We start from the raw sequence: 23,495 nt of genomic DNA, 5'->3' as shown, positions 1-23,495 counted from the left end.
GACATTTTCTATAAGGATGAAGAACTTAAATGTAGTATTTTAGACAAAATATGTTGTAAAAAAAAACATTTAATTTGTAGAATATATAACAATTTTGAAGAGAAGAAGAAATAAAAAGACACGGATAATAAAATATAAACAAACCTGTTTACACAGATATACATAATATACATGTAATACTTATAGCTAGTCTTACCGGCAACACATTACTTATTCTTTGGTCGTCCCCAAAAAAAAAAACAAAAAAAAACTTAAATATACTGCAACACTGCTATATTTGCAACAAATATTTGAAGAATCTTCAGCATCATCTGAAATCCTCTGCCAGTTTGGCTGCAAACATGGATTCCAGCAGCATTAAGGTTCAGCCTGTGATCCATCAGTCTGTGACGCTGCGGCCAGTAAAACGCTGCTCCACCAGCGCTCTCTGAAGCTCTGCAAGCACACCAAGGTCAGGCTCTCCCCGTCCTGGTAGTCCTCCCTCATCTTCTCTGGGATCAGGTCCTCCGACATCACCTGGATCATCAAAGCAACAGCAGAAGGTTCTAGTAGAAGCAGAGTCTACACTCTCTGGGAATGAAGTGAAAACTCGTCCCGCTCACCTCGGTGAGAGCCTGCAGCGTTGCTTCTTTAGGATTTAGTCGCTGTAGAGCCTCTTCTGTGATCCGGAGAGTTTTTTCACTGCGCTGCAACACAAAGGAGGACTGCTGCTGGCGCAGGATTCTCAACAGGAGCCTTTAAGAAAAAAAATGCATAAAACAGGTGTATGATTTACACATAAACACTAAAACCAAGGAAATCTGTCATTTCATGTCACCTGCTGCTGTGTGGAGAAATGTTTAACTGCTACATAATAAATGACTTTGTTTTCAGGTTGTTTTTACGTGTTTAATGTAGGGCTGGAAGATAAATCAATAACGATATATATCGCGATAGAAACATGATCAATATCAATAGATAATCCATCCATCCATCCATTTTCTTTACACCCTTGTCCCTCAGTGGGGTCGGGAGGGGTGCCGGTGCCCATCTCCAGCTAACGTTCCAGGCAAGAGGCGGGGTCACCCTGGACAGGTCGCCAGTCTGTCGCAGGGCTCAATAGATAATACTGATAGATATTCAAGAATTTTGCTGAATTCCAATCCAGAACCGCACAGCATTCTGGGGGATGTAGGCAGAGCAAAGGCTTTGCCAGCTAAGCAAGATTGGTGGCATCAACTAACTAACTTACTGAGGTTACCTAGCAACAACCTGTTGAGTAACTGGGCAGCAGAATTTTAAGGTTTCCCCACCGTGCCTCACAACTGCGTAAAAATGAATGAAAACACACAAAACTAGTCAATAATTATCAATATCGACTGATATGAAATGCTTATATTGTGATATGTTTTTCAGCCATATCGTCCAGCCCTAGGTTAATGTTTTATTAGCTGGGTGTGATTTAGCCTGCGTCAAAGCAGCAGCTTCATCAGAAAGCGTTACCGTGTTCTGATGAAACACATGCAAGCTCTCAGCCAGACCCGGTCCTCAGTGAGCTCTGCTGCCCCCTCCTGGTCCGCCTCAGATTCTCCATTCACAGCCTCTGATGAGCGTTCTGGTACACAGAAGCACATAGTCTATATATACATATTGAGCTAAATATATGTAGATGAAAATATTTTTATCTAGAGAAAGTTGCTCTACCCATGTCTGAGTGGCAGTCCAGCAGCTGTAAACACGTCTGACCCAGGCTGAACCAGTGCCAGGGGTTAAAGGGCAGCAGGCTGCACAGCTGCTGCAGGCAGGACATCTGAGGCCCCACACAGCCAAAGTGCTGGTAGATGTTGACCTTCAGGACGTGTTCAGATTTAAAGTTAGCACTCACACCAATCTGAATTTTGAACAAAAAGGTTTTATTTGACACAGACTTTGAGCAGCAGGAGGCTGGTCAGGTGGCAGGTGTTGGAGGCCTCTTTGTTCTGCAGGAAATGGACATGGTGTGAGGAACGCTGTTTACTACAGAAGACATCTGATCTTATTTTACACAAGATGTTTTTTTCATAATCTATCAAAAAAGTATTGTATTTTATGACAGTTCTTGACTTAAATCATTAAAACCAACCCCATGATCATTCAGAGATGTTTTTTTTTTTTGTGAATAATTATAGCAGGTAATCTTAGGAAAAACCTGCAGGAAAAGAACTTCACCAGTAATCCAGCTAGCTCCAGCGCCTGCTCCCTTCGTCCCAGCTTGGTGCAGCATCGAGCCATTCCCTCCAGGACGTCGCGCCTGATGGTCAAATTGTTGTCTGCGATCCACTGCAGGCAGCTGCTGTAAGCATCCAGGGCTCTCTGAACGAGGCAGCATGAGACACAACGACAGTCGAGCAAAGATTCGGCTTTAAACTTAAACAGCTGCTGGGTCTGATGGTATTACTGCAGTAAAAGTATAAAATATCTAAAGCATCACTTCACATATTTAAATCATAAGAGTTGAAGGTGTGTGATTAAAGGATTGCAAAGCAGCTAGGCCTGATTAAAAATATATATATATTTGTGATGCCGAATGTTTTCCTGTGCATAAATAAATCCTGTATTTTTGTACATAAACAACTATTTTAAATATTATGGAAATACGTATTTTTCCTCTTTCCGTCTGTCTCTTCTTCTATTCAAACTAGAAGCCAAAAATAAGAGTTTTGGCAAATTTCTCATCAGAATGCTGTCGCATTACATGCAAATTTTGTTGCGAAGTTCCAGTTGCAGTTCAGTTTTGCAAACTGAGTGAAAGGAAACTGAAGAACTCCAGTTACCTGATAGTTCCCATGCCTCAAAGCCAGGTCACCTCTGAACTTGAACACTTTCTGCTTCTCCAAGGAATCGTCCGTATCCAGAGCGCTGCTCTCACAAAACCACTGCGAGGAGAAACAGGAGGACGTGACTGATATATTAACTGTGAACTGCAAACCTCATGTTTTAGAAAACAGAAATGGTCAAAATTATGTAAAGAGAAAGCTGACATTTTATGTTTTCCTGGTTGAAATCTAGCCTGCTTTTAACACGTAAAGGCAACGTTTTACAATAAACAGCGAACATTTGTATCAATACTTAAATCTTTTGGCTGCACAAATGATGAACAAAGGGGAATAAAAATGGCCGGCTGTTTTCCTGTTGATTTTATGTTTAAGAATATAAAGGGTCGATGCTTCATCATTAACTGATCAATTATAAACTATGAAACATCAAGTGAACTACAGACTTGAATGTTTACCCAAACAGCACGCTTAAAAACAGAACAAAAACTTCATACAAAACACTAAACTGAAAGCTTAATTTATTAAATCATCCATAAAAAGCTTTTTTATCCCCTCACAAAATAAATACAACGCTTCGTATTTTAGTGTCAGAATCTTTGAGAGAGAGAGAGAAAAAACTGTATTGTTACCATTAATAACATTAGCAAACAGCAGCACATAGTCAACAATCATCCTCTGGCAGACAGTCTCACCTCTGGTTCACACAGTTTGGCGTTATAAGACGACAGAGACTCACACACCCGCTCCCTGGCCTCTGAAAACACAGAGTCATCAAAGGTGCTGCCGAATATCTCCATCCAGAAGCAAAAAGCCTAATAAAATATGGTATTACTACAAAAAAGGGGACCCAAATACTTATACTCAGTTTCACCAGTTTGTTTGACGCACAGTCAATCGGTCCGTCAAGAGCTGCTCCGACGGAAGATTCGTTAAATATATAGTTCCGGGACGAAAGGTACCCGGAGCACATTACCTCACGACAATCTTAAGTCATGCTTTTTTTATTTATTTTTATTAAATTTTTAAGCCTTTGTTGTGTTGCTGTTTCTTCATCTGATTATTATTATTATTATTATTATTAAACATTATGACAATTAAGCAACATTTCTGTTGTTTTATTGATTTATTACTTTTTTCTTATTTTCATCTTTTATTTTGATGTTTTTACTTATTCAAATATTACTGAAAGCAAGCAACTTCATGCTAGACATAGAAATCACCGACTTATACGATACTTAAAAAAAACACACACACATTCCAAATTAAATTCCTCTGAAAACAATCAAATACAATACCTGAATTTCCAAGCACATTGGAGATAAAACAAAACTATAAAGTAATCCAGATTTTTGCTTAGAACAGAATTTAACTCTTGTGATTAAAAGAAAGTGCTATAGAATGTAAAAGATGAAAAAGCCATTACTTCAGAGCATCTGCTTTGGATAAAAGAGTCCAAGTCTAAAACTACAGGAAAGTACATAACCCCTCAAAGTAGTTATTGCAAAAATACAGAGAAAATGATTATTTTAGATTTTTTTAAAACACAGAAAAAGTTCCGTTTTATGACTACAAAGAAATATTAAAATTGAAATAAAGTAGACGTCCTAAATTTCTCTACAACTGACAAATAAAATTAAACTCTTCATAGTCAGACTTGCTGAACCAGTGATGGTCTCCTTCTGTCTCCATGGCTCCACTCATGTCACAGTCTTCTTTATATCCATCCCTATCCCAGAGTTTAAACTCTACAACATTATCATCAACCCAGAACCAGAAGTCCAGAGTGCAGGTGTAGCGAAGGCCGATCCATATGAAGGGACTGTTGGCTTTCTCAGCCTCCAGCTCAGCAAAGGCCTGCATCTGTTCATCCAAGATGGAGGCCAGATCTCTGTGTTTATCTCTGCAGTAGTACAGAGCTTCTTCCCAGGTCTTGTTTTGGTCAATCAGTAGAAGAGGTGAAGCTTAGAAAAGAAAAACAAACTTAGTTTAAAATATATTTGCAATAATATCTGCAACAATTAAAAACTTAAGTTTCTTTGAAAAATCATTACAAATTATTTTATGTGTCTTTTTATGGTGGGAGTTCATCACATACTCATTTTTGTTCCAGTGATGTTCACGTCACAGAGAACCATTTGTTTGTTTTCTGATATGATCACAGTGACGTATCGCCCCGACACTGATGAAGGAAACTTATAGACATTGGTCTGGTCTGTTTTGAAGGCTGTGATGTTTTGAACCCTGGATGAGAGAGATAAAAATTAAACATAACACTGACATGACAAAGTAACCTCTTCAACATGAATGACATAAATAACACTGAAATAAAAACAGGGAATTTGCAGTAACTTCACATTTATCGCAGTGTTTTCAGTTTGCCATCATTGTATAAATGTCATCCAGGGAAGAAAAGCCTTTAAAAGTCATGTTCAAGATTTTGCTTTCATTCATCTGCACATTTGTTCAGACATCAGTATATTAATAATGTTTAATGTGAAAAAAATAGCCACAAATTCTTTGAGCCTTTAAGGCCTGGAATAGACAATTCTGTGACATATATTGTAGCTCAAGGGGAAAAAGAGCTAAATCCTTCAGTGACTGAATTTGCATTTTGAAGGTTTGTAAAATAATTATTTCATTGGATGAAACACATGCAAAATTCTAAAAATGTTAAATAAATCAGTTTAAGATAACATGACCCTTACAAAAGGAAGGATCTTCACACCTGATCTGTCAGTTATCATTAGGCTGATTAAAATTGCATATATATATATATATATTTTTGTTTTTTTTCTCTCCATGAGGGGAGATTCTTACAGCTTGTTGTTGGTGCCATTGTTCTGACGAGAGTTCCCGATGTAGATCTTGGCACCTGATATGTCAGTCGCCTTATTATTCTGAATAAAATTTCTGATATTGATACAGGAAATGTTGTAAACACCCTGCAGGTCTACAGACCACCAGGAGTTCGTCTGCTGGTTGGTGTGAGAACAAGTCGAGGGATTTCCATCAACGGCTCTGTCAGCAGTGAGCGGTGTTTCTTCACTATAGGTTGTAGACTGGTATGCTCTTTTGTCCGTCAGCTCTATGTTTGGTGTGTTGCAGAAAAAGGACTCTGTCAAATTACAAAGCATTTAACTTCAAAGTGTTGGTCTTCACATGACAATCATTTTAAGACTTATTTGACTTCAAATGACACTTATCCACAGTAAAGTTATGACATGAAAGATTAAACACAATAAGTGGATCAGACCAAAAATATATGGAACCTACCTGGTTCTTGATTTGCACACAGCCTTCCTGTAAATACATTTTAAAAAGTTAATTTTATAGAGAAACAGTTAGAGCTTCTTCTTTAATAAAATCATTAATTGACTAAAAACCTCATCTTTCAAACCTGAAAATAAACCCATTGTATGATGTGTAGCATTATTTTTGCTGTGTATTAAAATAAGAGGTCATTGACAATAAAAACTAACTGTTTTAGTACTTGTAACACCAAGACCTCAGGCAAAAAGGACTTTCAGTTAAATCACCCCTTATTATGAGGCAATTCAGACAGAGGATTAGACAGCGACTTGAAAAGTTGGGAGCTGACAAACTGGAAGTCTGAGATAATGGATAAGCCCAAAAGTCAGAATGAAAAGGCAGGCAGCTAAATATCTAGTTTGGAATTAAATATTTATCTCCATATGATTCTTCAGACTAAAGTGAGAATTGCATAGTTACAACTACAACTGGAATGCACAAGTAGGCACATAACAGCTGGACCACAGCCAATCAGAGGGGGGTTGGGATATTTGACAGAGGCTCCATCATGATGGTTAGATGCCTCTAATTTTGAAAAAATAGTTCAGACTTATAAAGGTGGAACAATGCTCCCTGTCTCTGTGAATATTACTGTGCTGATCAACTGAGACGTATGATTTACTGCTAGTGTTCACCCACCTACTACGCAGGACAGACGCATGTTGCATGAACTGTCACACAACAAATACTACTTATCACTGTACTAGCTGACATGAAACTGCAAAATAAATATTATTATTACAGCAGACTTTATGTCCCTGCTCAAGTCTTGGACTGGATTCCCGCAAATTTGCAAGGTGGTAGAACTGTGTAGAATAGCGGTTCTCAACGTGGGCGGTACCGCCCCCCAGGGGGCGTTCAGAGGACTGCAGGGGGCGCTGGCGGACATTTTTACAAAAGGGGGGCGCTGGGATGCCTTTGGGGGGCGTTTGGTTGAAGGTAAACTTTACACCTTAAATGCACAACAATGCCAGTTTAGACTTTGAGCAACTTGGTAAAACTGTATTGTGTAACATTAAAACATGCTTGGCTGCAACTGTATCGATGGAAGCTCTTCTTCTATTCAGTGTTTGTAGCTTCATGGCGCAGCTCAGCTCCGCATCAGTTCAGCGTTACACCGGCTGATGACGCTGCTGTGATTCACTTTGTCTGGTATTTATGTAGGCTACATATGTTTTGGCAGTTCTGTGATCATGTCAAAGCAGCAATTTATATTAAAAAGTGTTTTATTTCCGTTTGAAAGCTGCCCCCTTTCATGGAAGGACAACAGAAAATCGCTCTTATAAACATATAATTACTAAAATCACGATGCCCTCACTTTGTATCCCTCTGAAAAATGAACCCATTTAAATAAAGAAATCCCTCCATGGGTGATACCACGATAGAGAGCGTTCATTTTATAGCGTTAACACCGGAGCTGTAAGTGGTCCGACATGATTGAACAACGTACCACAGCACTTTTAAATTTAAATAATCAGAATGCAGAAATTGTTTCCGTTGTTTTAAAATGTTTATGTCAGTCTGCCTTTTCCCCATCGATGTTTCCCGACCGCCCTGCACCTTAGGGGCTAAAAAAAAAAAGAAACAAACAACGCCGCGCACATTGCGCAAAACTCTGAAACATGAGAAGCGGGCAAAACGGAGCAACGAACTAGATGTGAATTATGGCATAAAAACAGAGAATCCGACGCTGAACAGTGAAAAATAAACACATGATGTGAAACACATGATGATTAGGCGGCGCAGCAGGTGATGAGTGAAGATTACTGATGGTGAGCATCAATAATCGATAAAATAAATCTAGCAACAGGAAAGAAACTAAAGTGGACATAGCAATAAACCAAGAGAGGATAATACTAATCAAATGAAACTAAATGGAAATGAATGAAGAACAAAATGCAAGAATAAACTAAGAAACTAAAGTAAATACGGAGGAATAAACTGGTATGGCAAGACCTTTAGAGTAATAATTAATACAGAGGACTGTATAGCAAGAATAAACAGACACTATTTCCAGATAAAAGGTAAAATAATATTGTTGAAGTGCCATGGGTAGGGGCGCAACGACACATTATTCAGGTGGATGCGAAAACATAAATCGGTTTTGCATTTTTCTGTTTGTATACATTATGTTGTGCTATTTTAAATGATTATCACTTCAATTTTTAGAGTTATTTTTTAAAAGCCCACTTAGGGACAAGTGCTGCGAATTAGCTGTTGGTATTGCACCATGATGCAAACATAGGACTGCTGTTTTATTCAGTTTGTCTATGTTGATGTGTGTCTGTCCCTATCAAAAGATAAACTTTATAATTATAAATGCTGCCAGTTGCATGTGGGGTATCACTAGCATGATGTCTCTTTGACTTACTCCGTTCAGTATACAAAACATGAGTTCTGTGGTATAACAGCACTCTTCTTTAATATAATTAATATTGAGGGAAAAAAATAGAAGTAAATGAGAAGCTTACCCATCAGAAAGATGGAGGTGAAGAACAGAATCCATGACATTTTTGGAGGACACTATGTTCTCTAAAATTAGTTCTTAGCCACGGACAAGTAAACTGTGTCCCGGACAGAGGCTGTTCACTGATGCCTTCTCCTCTACAAACAGGTAAATCAAGAGTCAGTTTGAGTTCATGTAGCTTCACTCCTCTTGTTAGGTTGCTTCCCTCTGACAGCTCATGTAGACAAAATCCAGTTTCATGGTGGCACCTGGATTTGAATATGCATTGTTGCCTTCATAATAGATGGTTTGAATACCCCATTGCTTACTGCTCTTTGAATCTCATTTGCATTAATTTGGGGAATCAGATCCTAAATGACGCTGGCACAGCGAGTGTTTATCTGGGATGAGGTCAGACTTGATAACCATGCTAAAATGTAGTGTGTAAGAAATAAAGTATGAAACAAATGATCTTAGTTATATATATATATTTAGATTATTAAAGAATCAATAAACATACAATACATTCACATATATTTGAGATGTGCCGTTCAGGTTTTTTCCTGCCAATTCCGATCACCCATAAGGGCCGATCACAGTTTTTATTTTTTTTTAATCATAAGCACTACCGGTTACATTATGTGGAAATTTGCTCAAAAAAAGAGCAAATGTGATGAAAATCACAGGATTTCTTGTTGATCATGTGGCAACACTAAGGTAGGAGTCTGGTACTCTGCTCCTCCTCACAGCAGGGTAACCAGAAGTTAACACCACCTTGGGAATTGCACCCAAGGAAATGTGCTTCTCGTAGGCTCGAGGTTCGTGACCAGAGAGAACAAGACTTTTCCAAAAATAGGGATCACATTTATCGTTTTACGCTTAAAAAAAATAAATAAACAATCACAACAGGAAGGGATTGTACAGTACTGAGGCCTACCAGCAGGGGGAGGGCGGTCCAAATGGGAACTGGTTCCTAAAATAAATCACCCCAAACACTTGTGAACAGGCATTCAATCATGAAGAAACCCCAACACCGGCCACTCGCTCAACACACAGTTCCAGTCTCCCAGGAGGCCCCTCCCACTACCGTCAGCTCTCAGCCTGGAGACAAGAGGGTGGGGTTAAACAAGCAAATACAAAAAGAACACAATTACAATTTAAACTTGGCCAAAGACTAAAATGAGGTTACCGCCAACATAACCAATTAAAATCATCAATGTTTTAATAGAATAGTTTAAAACAATCCATGGCTGCTACCTGCAGTGAGGCTGGAGGCTATACACAAAATAGAATGTTCCAAAGTAACAAATTCAAACCAAAGAAAACCCAAAACTAAAGAAACAAAACAGATTAAACAAAGCAGTTGGGAAAATGAAACGAAGTCAACCAATGAAACAAGATAAACTAAAAAGAAAAAAAAAATGAAAGAAAACACAGACAAAACAGGGTCTCCAGTGAGCTGCAGCAGTGTCAGAGCTGGAATTAAATCAAAAGGTTAGTAGGTGATTTACATACGATGGAAGGCAGAGGAAACCATCGTCACCCATCAGAGCTGATGTGACTTCACCCAAAACCAGAGGATCCTTTCCAGCCCACAGTGGGAGGATCAGCTTTCCAATATGCGCTATATATAAATAATTGTTATTTTTGGTGTTATGGAGCTGTATGGGTGCAATAAAACAATACATACCCGTTTTATGTGCAAACTGCACTGGGGAGGGTGAATTACAGCCACACCCCAGTACCAAGCAGGAGCTTCCAGTGGTTTTCTAGATGTAAACAATTCAAGTCAAATACTGAATTTGTAGGTCTTATGCCAAAGGAGAAACATTACTTACTGATGTTAGAGCTTTAAAACCTTCACACTACCCAAGTGACCTTCCCAATGACGTGTGACCAAATGCCAGCATAAGCAACCAGGTGAGAGAGTCTGCCTTTATACTCTCCACCCCTTATGAGGTGATTAGGGACCAGGTGTTTTGAATATTGGGGCAGGCTTCTCCCTGCTACAATCATAAGATGAATGAACACAGTAAAAAGGGGAGGGGGGACAGATTTTATCAGGCGGTTAAAATATTTTCTTCCCCCATCCTAGCTTTGTCAAAAAAAGAGCAAATGTTATGAAAATCACAGGAATTATTGTTGATAATAAGAGGAATGAAAACAGTAAAAGACTTGCAGGTAAATTAATTTGTTTCCATTTTATAGAGGGCGAACACATTATTTCAGGCAGCTGAAATATCCATTCTCTCCTCCTCCAATAACTTTGGAAAATAAAAGGCACTTGTTTCCAAATTCTCAAAAAATATTATGTGTGATAGCATACTAGACATTTCCTTAATCCAGTAATGTCATATTTTACATTAGAACGGGATTTACCAAAAAGTTTACACTCTGATCTTTTCAGGAAGTCTTTATTTTTGTGCCCTGCTATCGGCCAGCTTCCCTCCTCCTCTTTTATCAGAAATGAAAAATTATAAATGCACACAACGTGTTGGAAACCTGTGTTTGTTGACTGACTTTTGTCAGGCTTACGAGACAAAAGCTGAAAGATCGATTCACTTCGCGTTTAAAATAACACAAAACAGCGTAATAAGACCTCCACACAAGACCTCGTTTATTTATGTATGTATTTTTATTTTTGATAGCTGCCGATTAAAGTGAAAGTTACAACATTGACATGATTATATGAGTAGTTTTTAGCCGAAAAATCGATCAGAAGCGCCGTAAAAATGGTCAGATCCGCCGGATCCACCTCTCTGGCTGCAATGCGCGCTCCCGGACACAGGGGGAACAGATTTTCTCACAAGACCGAAGCCGAGTGAACACAGCTAGCTAGCTAGCTATCCATCAGTAGGTTCAGCAAATCTGTTGTGGAAATCTGAGTTCAAACTGAAATAATGTTAAATATTTTTGGATTTTTGATGGCCAGGGGGAAAAAAACAACATAAAAAACATCTGACCTCAAAATAGAAAACGTCAAACCTTTTTACTATTTCCAGCCATAGATCCAAAAACTGACATCTGACTATCAGCTTAAAAAAAACATAACATTCATAACCGTGATAAAGGAAATGTGCAACCATTGATGCTAGGATCAATTAGAAAATATAAAAAGATCCAAAAATGTGTCTTTAATCAACATTAATGAGAAGATAGCTTTTATGTTTTATTTCATCACCAAACAGGGCATATCTCCATATAAAATTACCATTAAGAAAAGCACTCAAAGCTGATAAATCTGTTCTCTAAATCAGTGACGTTGTACAGAATTTCAAAAATTGAACATTTATTTCAGTGTAAAATATTTTGTGATGTTTAATACTTTAATGAAATTTTTTTTACATTTGCTGTACTTCTCCATTTATTCTGATAAAACAATAAAACAGCCTAATAAGAAAGGATCTTTAGCGGTCATTTACAACAAGCTTTAAAGCATTAAACATTATAAATACTTCATAATGATATCAGTGAGCATGACACTATACAGACTCAGAACTCTTTGATACAAATACAAATAATTATTACCATGACATAAAGGGGGCAGAGCACCCTCAAATGAAACTTGCCACAAATAACGGAACATCTCCTTTATCCGAGGTTCTGCTGCGCACCGTGCTCAGCAGGCTGCGGTCTTCTCCTGTCTGTCTGCGGTCAGGCTGCAGCTGAAATAAACAGCCAATCAGCATTCAGTTTTCAAACGAGCCTAACGCGAGCGAGATCCCGCTCCCTGCTAGCCAACCTGCTTGCTAACGATGGCGACTTTATCTGTCAAGTTGTCTAAATCTTAAATGTGCACGAAAGGAGCACAGTGTTTTGCTAAGACTACAGCTACAAAACAAACCCCAAAGTTTCACAGGTCAGTGAAAGGTTTTAATTAAAAAAAATATCGACGGAGTTGGAAGTAGGTCAGTTTATGTTCCCTTGACTTCAACAACCTTAGCATGTTCGGTGTGTTTTGGTTCAGTTTGAAAGGCGACTCTCACACCAACTATGTGGCAGAGCATCAGTCGAGCAGGTTTTTAAGGTAGCTAATGAACCCCGCTGTGTTTACTGTTACGAATTGAATATTCTGTTCTTTTTGTGGGAAATGTTTGCGTTTTTGGCGCTGAATCCTGATACTTAACGCAGTGCTGCTCTGTCAGCTATTGGATTTGTTGTTACTCGGTTGTTATGCGTGTAAATCAAACATTGTGTCCAAACAAATTTTTTACAAAAAAAATGAAAGAAGATGAACTAGGTGAGTTCCTGAATTGGAATTGTGTAAAAATGTTAATAATTCATCAAAGGGAAACTGCAAACTTCTGCAAAGGCTACCGGAATAATATATTTAAAGGGCTTTTTTGTCGATATTTGCTGTAAATATAATTCAGCCTGTAAGTTGATGTGAAGTTCGCTTACGTTTCTATGACGTCACTGTGAGGAGTCAACTTCTACTCGACTTTTATCATTTTATAGTCCACCATAAAATATATGAAGTCTATCAACCTCTAATATGTATATACATAATGACGCCCCCTTAACATTTTCGCCTGCCTCCTCATGTATCCATGGCTAGAACGGCCGTGACATAAGTTTTGCGCAAAGAAGGAAAATCAAACCAACCACCCAAAAAATGACAGAAACAAAAATGAACTTTTCAAACAGAGGGTCGTTCTGTCTGCATCTGTCCATCCAGGATTCAGAACCGATTTCTGATTTCCTCCAGAGATTTTCAGGGATTCTTCACAACAATCAGTCAAAACAGAATGGAGGTTCTTGAAAAAAAACACACAAAAAAAACATGTTTTCTTGTGTAAATCCAGTCAACACGAAATATATAATCCACTTGGAGAAGTGATGGGAAATGCATACAAATAAAATCATTAACTAGCAGTGTTACTATCAAGTAATGTGTGACACCACATTTCAGCGTTAACGTACCCAAAGCTGTGCCAGTGATGTTCACGTCACAAAGAACCGTGGCTTTTTGTCCTGGTCTGATCACCGTCACGTAGCGCCCAAACACAGATTTGGGGAACCTGAAGACGTTTACCTGGCCTGTGTTGAACTCTGTGATGCTGTAGGCTCTGAGTAAAAGACAAAATATATCAGCTGACCAACATCAAAACAATTTGAGAAACAATGAAACACCCGAACAGTGATGCAGAAAAACCTACAAAACCTTTTTTCAAGTGTTGGGGAAGAAAAAAAAAAACACCTTTTCCCAACTGATTTTTTCTTTCACTCAACTGTCTATAAATATGCTGTACATTTTTTGACATTAAAATTTTATGAGACGTATTTTTACTATCTACAAGCCATGAACATAAATTACAAGACATAACCTCTTCAGATTTCACTGGTGTAATAAATCGATATTTTTTTATTAGTTTCACTTTCTGAAATGACGAAAAATACAATAGTTTTGAACTGAACCTGCATGTTATATCATGTTAAAGCCTGAACATGTAAAATGTAACACATCGAGGAAACAGGAGGATCTCACAGTGTGCCGTTGTCATTTGGAGAGTTTCCTACGTAGATCTCGGCAGGCGTTACGTTTAGACTTGAGCAGTTCTTGTTGTATATAGAGACACAGGAAACGTTGTGAACCCCCTGCAGGTCAATTCTCCACCAGGAGCTCGAATTAATCAGGGTGAGAGAACATGTGGAGCGATTCCCATCAGAGGCTCTCTCAGCGTTGGTTAGTCGGCTGTATTCATTAGAGAAGTTCGAAGACTGAGATGCGTTCTTGTCAGGCAGATGTATCAGCGGTTCGTTGCAGTAATCTGTAAATAAAAAGAGACGATTAGACACGTTCTTTCCAAATTTCATGACATTATAAAAAAAAAATCTTAAGGTGATTTATTTGGTCTCACCTGTTGTCTGCTGAGTTACATGCAGCCTTCCTGTGAAGTGTGGTAAAAGTCTAATTTTTTAATTATTTACTACTTTTAGTTAATAACGACAAAATTCTGACATTTAGCTACGTCATTTATATGTTTACATGTTTTTCTCTGTCCTGTTGTAAAAATGTATTTTTTACACACTTAATCTCCAAAAATATAGAAATGTTATGGATGAAATGAGCAACTCACCAATCAGTAAGATGGGTAACAGTCTCCACATCATCTTTGAGGGTTTCTGAAATTGTTTTTCATAAATGACTGAATAAGATATGAGGAAAAAAAAGTTCTTTGCACAAATAACTTTTCCATTATGAAACCAACAGCTGTCTCATCCAGTCATGTTAAACTCACTCACCGTTGGGACGACGTTGATCACTCTCAGCTGATTTATGATTCTCTCTCAGTCACACCTCGGCTTTTATTTGTCAGTGTTTCTAAGTTGGAACAAAATGTTGTCTACATGTCCAACCTGATCCAAATATAGATATTTTACTTCAGAAGTACGTTTAAACCAAATGTTTGCATCTGATTTCCATCGGTGAAAAAGAAACAAATGACAGTACCGCTGTTCATGACTCACCTTCGTTTTCCTATCATGAAGAGATGTAAATGTGTCCTGGTTTGTTGACAAAGAGACTCTTTAATCAGAGAGCTTTCCGTGAGTTAGTTATTTATTTATTTTTCTGAGGTTATTTTTTGATAAATGATTCTTTGGTAGACTATATCTTTCCATCTGCAACAGAGGTTCTCATATTTTTACAACATGTACCACCAAACAAATTTTAACTTGGGACCATAATTGCAGACATTTAAAAAAAAAATTAAGGGTTGACTTTCCTGTAAAAATCACAGTAAAAACAAGACATTTCTAAAACTTTTGATGATTTTGATGCAGTTGAAACTTTTATGTACAGTTCTCTGCAAAAATGGAAGAGAAATCTGGAGCAACGAAGACATTCAGAGGGAGAGTTTCGACTGTGTCGAATCGTCCAGGAGGATTTCTATGAAGCGCTTCTCATGGTTTATTTTAATGACGCTGGTTGTGATATTCAAAGCCTCTCAAGCCAGATGCATCATGACTGATTCAGGAACTTGGGTTCTGACAGGGCTGGGATTGATTTTATAGCAGCAATTCTTTCTGCTAACAACATCACCACTGTGCAGCTGAGTTACAGATTATTTACAGGTCTGATGCTGTGAAAAAAAAAAAGTTTTCTATTGTGTTACTTCACAGCTATGCTGGGAGAAAAAGACAGCGCCATTTTGAAGCTGAGCTCTAGCTGAGTGCCGCTCATCCCTCCTCCCTGCAGCAGACATCGTGTCAAACACATACACACATATTAAAATTGTTCAGGTTTGATAAGGAAACCCTCTTCTGCTCCACCTTAGAGGGTTAAATGTTAAATTGAAGTAACCTGAAACCTAAACTACAACTTCCCGTGTTTGCTAAGTTGCAGTTTTAATAATAGACTCTCCTAATGTTGTTGGGAATCAGAATTCTGCAAACCAAAAATGTCACTGGATAGAAATATAGTACAAGGTAGAAATGAACAAAAATGACTTATATTTATTAAGTAATAGTTTATTGAAAAATGCATGTGTTCAGTTGGAAATCTACGATATGAAAGTGTCAATGAAATACTTTAAAACAGTCAATCCTGGTTGTCAGCTCGGCCTGAACAGCATGTTTTAGGTGTCTCCTTTCTGTCAAAGACCTGGACTAAATAAATGAATTATTAAAAGGCTTTTTTTTACCCTTAATAGAGCTCTTGTATTTCTGCAGTGATGAGAATTTTTGGGGATTGATCTGGTGCTTTCTGTGTGTTTGCCGTTGGTGGTAATTTGCATTTGGACACGGAAGTTTCAGTATCCAACCAAACTAAGGCTGACTTTTCCTTGATCTGTTCAGATAACAACCTGAGTTGTGGTCACCTGAACTTTGTTACGTTCCTACACCACACACACAAACAAACACAAACACACCCACGTTAAAATGATTAAATCATAATTTATCATCTGTTTTAAAATGTGTGGTAGGTCTCGTACTGTAGCAGGACATTTTCTTTGTGTGAGAGAAAACGCTAATGATGAGAATTAAAATAACTATTCTCAAAAAACTACTAATAAGTAAAACAAGAGTCAGTTTGGGTTGATGTAGCTTCTCTCCTCTATCAGGATGTTGCTCTAAGATCATGTAGATAAGATCCAGTTTCATGTTTCCACCGGAATTTGAATATATTTATCTTCCTTCATAATGGAGGTTTTGAAAATATACTACAGTATAGTATATCCTAGTTCCAAGTTACTGATGTTTATCTTTTTATCTTATCTGCATTGCTGGGAGCAGATTCTTCACAATCTGGAACAGAAGAAGATTTGTGTGATAGGAGGTGAAACATGACGTCACCTCTGAAATGAATGAATTCTCACTTTCATCAATCATTCTGATCTGCAGGGTGAGTGCAAGATGAATTAAAACAAGTGAAAGGGAATAAAATAAATAAATGCACACATTTGCATGTACATATCCTGACCTTTATTTGACAGGAAGCAGAGAGGAAATGGGCAGAGAGAGAGAAAGGATGGGGACATGCAGCGAAGATCTGAAGGCTGGGAATCAGAATAAAAACACAAATGGATAAATTAATGCCCAAAAACTGGACTGAAATTTATATTCGATCTACATTTAATTTCTGACATGCCAACACCTCAGTGGTAACAAAAATAAATAAATAGGGTAAATAAAATGATTTAAAACTGTTATGAACTCCAACTAACAGTGCAATATGTTTGCATATCTGCAATTTTTTCCATGGAAAATATTGTTATACACATTTATTGAATGAAATAGATTTCTGCAGAAAGAGCATCAAATATAGATCAGGGTGCATCCGTAGTTTTTATTCTGCTGAAGCTTTTTATCTATGAAGAGTATTAAGTAAATGTTGAGCTGTGGCTGATGGAGAGGATCAGAGAGAGAGCAGCAACCTGTCAAGGTGAGTGGAGGGAATAAGAGCTGAAGAGAAAGTTGTTTTCATGATGAATTTGTGAAAAAGGTGTAATTTGAATGTAATTATTTGATATAATTTATGAATAAGTAAAAGAAACTAATGTCAAAATATTTCTTTACTTCGGATGCTGTGGAGTCTGTTATTCGTCTTATTAATTGGTAAGTGGTTCATTTTGTTCACTTAAATATCTACATAATCTGCTATTTATTGTTCAATCTACTGTATTATAGCGTTGGACACAGCGTGGCTGGAAAGTTCCAGTTTTACAGTGAACTCTGTGGTATTGGAACCACTAGAGAGAGCCAAAAATTAAATTAAATAAAACATGTCCTCTGGGACATGTTTTATTTAATTTAATTTTTTTATTGTCTTACGGTCACTGACCTCTAGGGGCTCTCTTCCTGAGAGAGCTCTGTGTTTCCTGTTTCAGTTCTACCTGATTGCTGCAGGTGAAGAGTATTGGGGCTCGTCAGCCATCCTATAAGAAGCAGCAAGCTGGAGATGCCAGATCCCCTTCTGTTGGTCCTGGGCTTTGACTTGTGATCCTGTTGAGAGCTGACTGTGTGTGAGCTGAGCTGAGCTGAGCTGAGCTTGCTGTGAGCATCTGTGTGAACAATTGTCCAAGATGTGTTTTTGTTCAGAGGTGGAAGCTGGTAGGGGTTTGCTGCCATTTTTGTTGTGAACTGTTTTCTCCTGTTTTTTGGTTAGTAAGGGAGTTTAGGTTTTGTATTTTCTTTTAGTTCTTCTTTAGAAAGTGGTTGTTTTATTTTATAGTTATAAGGGGGTGTTTTGTTTATTATTTTGACCTTGGAGACCCTGACGCTTAAAGCTCCCCTGTGTTTTTTTCCCTCCTGTAGTTTTGGCAGAATTGTAAAATAAATTATATTTTAGTTACTCATCAACTGTACGGATTACTTTGTGTTTTATGTTAAAGCCCAGTGCCAGAATTTACTTTAGAGATTTTAGGGTGGGGTTGTAACATATTGGACAGATTTCCAGGTTTGCATATTTCTGCCAGATGGTGACATTTTGTTCTATTAACTACACTAGTATCAGTCAATAAATAGTTAATAATATAATTATGTACACAGATTGAAAGTGGCTTCGTTCACATCTACTGCTGCCATTGCTAAAGCTAGGACTGCAATCTAAACCAGCGCAGAAACATGTTGTTGTTCACAACTTCTCATTCTGTACATTAACCCAGTAAAAACATTCTACTGGAGGAATCCAAGTGAATGGGGGGAAAAGCTGGCTACATACGGTGCACACGAGAGTTTTATTTTTCTTCAATATTTCTATTGAAGAAATTCCTATTATTGAATGGCTTCTTACAAAAGTTTTATGAGTCACTCTCAGTCCTTTTCAAAGTTCACGTGACGTGAAAACTATAAAGTTCCTAAGAAACAGTGAGCTCTTTATCAGAGCTGCTGACGAAGAGTGTTGTTATATATTTCTTGTTTCACTGATGCAAATCAGATGCAGAAAACTGACTTCTGTAGAAACAACTTCTCATTTGCATCAGGGTTTCTCATAATATTAAATAAACGTTGGGGTGTGGCTGACAAAGGATTAGACGTACATCAGCTGAGAGTGAGCAACATCCTGCCAAGGTGAGTGGAGGGAATGTGAGCTAAAAAGAAAAATATTCTATTTTTCAAAATAATTAATTGGTACAAAACTGTACTTTCTAATTTGAATGTATTTGTAGAAAATTGTTAGTAAGTGATTTCACAAAACTGACAAAATATTTTTCTACTTAAGATGATGTGGACACTGTTATTCATCTTACTGATTGGTAAGTCATTTTATTTACTAAAACATCAGTTTAGTCTGGTACTGATGATTCAAACTATTATAATGTTGCAATCTAAGGGATCAAAAAAGTCCAGTTTTACAGTGAATGAGCTCACAGTAAAACACAACAACATGTAACTGAATGACAACTTTAAGAGTAAAACTAGTGTGAGAATGTTGGGATTATTTCAAAATTAACTTGGCCAATAAATAAAAATCAGACATTCAACATATGTCTCTGGCACTTCACAGGAAGGCTTTGTGAAACTGAGCAGACAGCAGGTGAGGCTAAATCAACATTGCTGAACTCTAGAAACTGAACTTATGTAATTAATGGATTGTAAAAGTAAAGATCAGTTCTTCTCTTTTCACTCCCAGATGTCTGCAGCACACAGAACATCAATCTGACTGACAAGAAAGCATCTCAGTCTTCAGCCTTCACTAATGGTGGCATACCGTTCACTGGTGACAGAGCCTTTAATGGGAATCGCTCCACATGTGCTCACACCCTGCAGCAGAACAACGCCTGGTGGAGAATTGACCTGAAGGCTGTTTACAACATTTCCTGTATGTCTGTATTTAACCCAAGCGATGATAATCATACTGACTTGTCAGGAGCTCAGATCTACATTGGGAACTCTCTGCAGAACAACGGCACCGAGAACACACTGTAAGAACATCCTGATTCCTTAATGAAATTTATGTCACATTTTGATACTATTTGACATCCTTTGAAAAATAATAGTTTTAATTATAAATTTCATGCACATTTTGCTTCCTTTCTTTGTTAAATGTTTTACAGAAAGGATTTCTTATCCAAAGCTATTTTTAAACCTGGATTTGAATTTAAATTTCAATGCTTTGCTCAAATTTTTTTACATGCACTCACCAGCCACTGGTAGTGAGGGGGTTGGACCCAATTTTTGCCTTCAGAAATGCTTTTATCTTTCGTGGCATAGATTCAACAAGGTCCTGGAAACATTCCTCAGAGAGTCTGGTCCATATTGACATGATGCACATTTTGGATGTGCATCATGGCTGCACATCCAAAATGCAAATCTCCTGTTTCACCACATCCCAAAGGTTCTCTATTGGATTGAGATCTGGTGACTGTGGAGGCCATTTGAGTTCAGTCAACTCATTGTTGTGTTCAAGAAACCAGTCTGACATGATTGGCCCTTTATGACATGGTGCATTATCCTGCTGGCAGTAGCCATCAGAAGATGTGTACACTGTGGTCATAAAGGGATGGACGTGGTCAGCAACAATACTCTGGTAGGGTGTGGCGTTGACGCGACGCTCAGTGGTACTAGTGGACCCAAAGTGTGCCAGGAAAATATCCCTCACACCATTTCACCACCACCAGCCTGAACTGTTGATACAAGGCAGGGCAAATCCATGCTTTCATGTTGTTGACGTCAATTTCTGGCCCAACCATCCGAATGTCGCAACAGAAATCGAGACTCATCAGACCAGGAAACATTTTTCCAATCTTCTATTGTCCAGTTTTGGTGAGTCTGTGTGGATTACCTTAGATTCCTGTTCTTAGCTGACAGGAGTGGCACTCAGTGTGGTCTTCTGCTGCCGTAGCCCATTCACCTCAAGGTTCAACATGTTGTGCATTCAGAGATTCTCTTCTGCATACCTCAGTTGTAACGAGTGGTTATCTGAGTTACTGTTGCCGTTTATCAGCTGGAACCAGTCTATCCATTCTCCTCTGACCTCTGGCATCAACAACACATTGCACCCACAGAACTGCTGCTCACTGTATATTTTCTCTTTTTTGGACCATTCTCTGTAAACCCTAGAGATGGTTGTGCATGAAAATCCCAGTAGATCAGCAGTTTTTTAAATACTCAGACCAGCCTGTCTGGCTCCAACAACCATGCCACGATGAAAGTCTCTTAAATCACCTTTCTTGCCCGTTCTGATGGTCAGTTTGAACTGCAGCAGATCGTCTTGGCCATGTCTACAGGCCTAAATGCATTGAGTTTCTGCCATGTGGTTTTCCATTTCAACATTTGCGTTAATGAGCAGTAGGACAGGGGTAGCTAATAAAGTGGCCGGTGAGTGTATATGTCATAGTAGTGTCAATGCTTTGACAAATTCTGACAGTTTCAGAAAGCTAGAAGGTCTGACATTTTACAAAAGGTTTCTTTCTGAGTTACTTTGATTTCTTCCCAACATGGAGTCATAACAAACTCTCTGTTTTCCTTGGTGGCTCCACCTTCTGCATCTCCATTTTCAATAACACTCAGTTGTATTCAGTGTCAGCTCAGCTATCGGTTGTTGTTTTTTCTCTTGTTCAGGGTTTTCAACATCACAAGCTTCCAAGTAGATCAGAGAAATGTCTTTGAATTTCCAACATCGGTGTTTGGACGCTACGTCACTGTGATCAAACCAGAAAACAAATTCTTGGTTCTTTGTGAGCTGAACATCACTGGCGCAGAGCTCGGTATGTTTCATTTAATTCTCAGGCAAATAAATTCATTACAGGTTAAAAATGGTTTGACGCTTTTAAATGTATCCATTAATTTTTAAACAAGGACCAAAAATGTTTTGGTCTCAGTTTTTGTCATGTGTACAAATACAATATATATAGATATTTTATCTGTGTGTGAAATGTTCTGTCAGAGAAAAGATGTTTTTATCCTGATGCATTTTGTAATCCAGTAAAATGCAATTATTTGACTGAACCATGTTCATAATTATAATATTCTAACAGAGATTTAAACACACTCTTTATAGGCAGGAACAGATTTCTTTTGTTTCTTTTAGAGTGAAAGACTAATATAATTTAAGCCTCGTTGTCAATTTTCAATGAACATTTTTCATACAAAGCAGAAATATATACACACACACTCTTACTAAACTTTTGACAAATGTCCCGTCTGCGAGTTTCATGTTGATCACAGACATTTAGTCTCTGTTTACAAGCTTCTGTGATAATTATAGCTGACATTGCACTACTCTTCCTGATAGAAACAGGAGAATTTTATCAAGCTGCTTGGTTTTCTGGCAGATATTCTGACTTTCATTAGACTTGAAGGTCGGCTGCTTTCATTCTGATGTGTGTTTCTTTGTCCTGTTGGAACAACCAGCTGTGTCAAAGTTTCATCCATCTCACCCAAACTTTCTCTTTTAATTAACAAGACTCAAGCTAAAATGGAAGTTAGTGGAACAGCAGCATCTCTAAATGCAGTGATGTAACTGAATCCTGTCCCAGATTGTTTAAATGTGCACCATTTATTATTCTAATATGGACAAAATTGTAAATATATTAATTCCTCTCCACCCCTTTCCTTACCAGAATCTCCCTTTAAGCTGATCGACACAAACAAGACCTGGGAAGAAGCTCTGTCCTACTGCAGAGGTAACCACAGAGGTCTGGCCTCCATCTTGGATAAACAGATGCAGACCTTTGCTGAGCTGGAGGCCGAGAAAGCCAACAGTCCCTTCGTGTGGTTCGGCCTTCGCTACGACTGCAGTTTAGAGTCCTGGTTCTGGGTGGATGATTGTAATGTTGGTTCTGGTGTCAAAGATTGTGACACCAGTGGAGCCTTGGAGACAGAAGAACAGCATCGCTGGTTCAACAAGTCTGGTGATGAGAAGTTCAGTTTCATCTGCGCACTGAAATAACACTGCAAACAGATTTTATTTACTCCGTCAGTTCTCTCTCATGAGGAAAGAAAAGCTTCTGTCTCTGATCTGTTTGTGTGATGTGGACAGCTCCTCGTCTCCTGATCTTTGAGAAGATGTTCTCTCCTCTCTAGTGTCTCCTGTTCCACACTGAGATTCTTCTTCCTTCCTGACTTTATAAAACAAAGCTCTGGTTGGGAGCAAACACTGTTAGAAAACTTTAGTTTATACAGGAACCAAAAGATATTTGCATGGTTTTTTTTTGTAATAAAATACAAATTTTCACGATTTCTCTGTTATGCATCATATATTATGCAAAATAGCATCACAGGATTTGGGGATTATATAAAATAGCAACTGCAACCCCATGGTGCTTAAAGGTAGAAATAATTAATAACTTAATAGGCCAATCAAAATTTCAGACTCACTTTGCTCTATATTAATTTCTATGTGTTACCATTATTCATAGCTTATTATTGTTATTTTACTATTATTATTATTAGGTTTTTTTCCTTGTTTTTTATTTTATTCGTTATATAACAAAACAAAAATTTATAGATGTACATTGGCAAGGAGTTGCTAATTATTCTGATTATGTATGTCTGGT

General features: G+C 38.0%; 4 protein-coding genes and 1 long non-coding RNA gene across 6 annotated transcripts; 2 read left to right on the top strand and 3 right to left on the bottom strand.

Annotated features, from left to right (window-relative positions):
• Positions 1 to 49: 49 nt before the first annotated feature.
• On the bottom strand, positions 50 to 3,691 carry c16h8orf76 (chromosome 16 C8orf76 homolog). Its single transcript, XM_008432022.3, has 8 exons — positions 3,488 to 3,691; positions 2,793 to 2,894; positions 2,188 to 2,331; positions 1,908 to 1,958; positions 1,684 to 1,828; positions 1,483 to 1,594; positions 603 to 735; positions 50 to 516 (listed from the first exon to the last, which is right to left on the bottom strand). The coding sequence occupies exons 1-8, from the start codon at positions 3,590 to 3,592 to the stop codon at positions 358 to 360; spliced, it is 951 nt and encodes a 316-aa protein (XP_008430244.2). The 5' UTR covers positions 3,593 to 3,691; the 3' UTR covers positions 50 to 357.
• Positions 3,692 to 3,810: 119 nt separating this feature from the next.
• Positions 3,811 to 10,536, bottom strand: LOC103478290 (uncharacterized). Its single transcript, XM_008432023.3, has 5 exons — positions 8,576 to 10,536; positions 6,069 to 6,095; positions 5,613 to 5,910; positions 4,891 to 5,036; positions 3,811 to 4,756 (listed from the first exon to the last, which is right to left on the bottom strand). The coding sequence occupies exons 1-5, from the start codon at positions 8,613 to 8,615 to the stop codon at positions 4,410 to 4,412; spliced, it is 858 nt and encodes a 285-aa protein (XP_008430245.2). The 5' UTR covers positions 8,616 to 10,536; the 3' UTR covers positions 3,811 to 4,409.
• A 1,170-nt stretch (positions 10,537 to 11,706) lies between these two features.
• LOC108167015 (fucolectin-4-like) lies at positions 11,707 to 15,044 on the bottom strand. The gene is made up of 6 exons (XM_017309389.2): positions 14,797 to 15,044; positions 14,631 to 14,676; positions 14,412 to 14,441; positions 14,039 to 14,321; positions 13,474 to 13,619; positions 11,707 to 13,307 (listed from the first exon to the last, which is right to left on the bottom strand). The coding sequence occupies exons 2-6, from the start codon at positions 14,662 to 14,664 to the stop codon at positions 13,285 to 13,287; spliced, it is 516 nt and encodes a 171-aa protein (XP_017164878.2). The 5' UTR covers positions 14,665 to 14,676; positions 14,797 to 15,044; the 3' UTR covers positions 11,707 to 13,284.
• On the top strand, positions 12,273 to 17,751 carry LOC145547659 (uncharacterized). Its single transcript, XR_014083954.1, has 3 exons — positions 12,273 to 12,409; positions 16,789 to 16,897; positions 16,989 to 17,751. It is a non-coding gene; the product is annotated as an uncharacterized LOC145547659 (long non-coding RNA).
• A 42-nt stretch (positions 17,752 to 17,793) lies between these two features.
• On the top strand, positions 17,794 to 23,341 carry LOC145547658 (uncharacterized). Of its 2 annotated transcripts, none has more exons than XM_081597454.1 (6): positions 17,794 to 18,105; positions 19,217 to 19,250; positions 19,502 to 19,531; positions 19,628 to 19,919; positions 21,559 to 21,704; positions 22,560 to 23,341. In XM_081597454.1, exons 2-6 carry the CDS (start codon positions 19,217 to 19,219, stop codon positions 22,886 to 22,888), a joined length of 831 nt encoding a protein of 276 aa, XP_081453580.1. In that variant the 5' UTR covers positions 17,794 to 18,105; the 3' UTR covers positions 22,889 to 23,341. The 2 variants fall into 2 exon arrangements, with proteins under 2 accessions (XP_081453580.1, XP_081453581.1); XM_081597455.1 differs by having other exon boundaries at positions 17,794 to 19,065.
• The last annotated feature ends 154 nt before the right edge of the window (positions 23,342 to 23,495 follow it).

The sequence above is a fragment of the Poecilia reticulata genome, chromosome 16 (genome assembly GCF_904066995.2).
Source record: "Poecilia reticulata chromosome 16, P_reticulata-male-v2, whole genome shotgun sequence".
Classification (NCBI taxonomy): domain Eukaryota; kingdom Metazoa; phylum Chordata; class Actinopteri; order Cyprinodontiformes; family Poeciliidae; genus Poecilia; species Poecilia reticulata.
The sequence above is the reverse complement of the archived record's forward strand: the minus strand, read 5'-3'. Positions and strand labels throughout refer to the sequence as shown.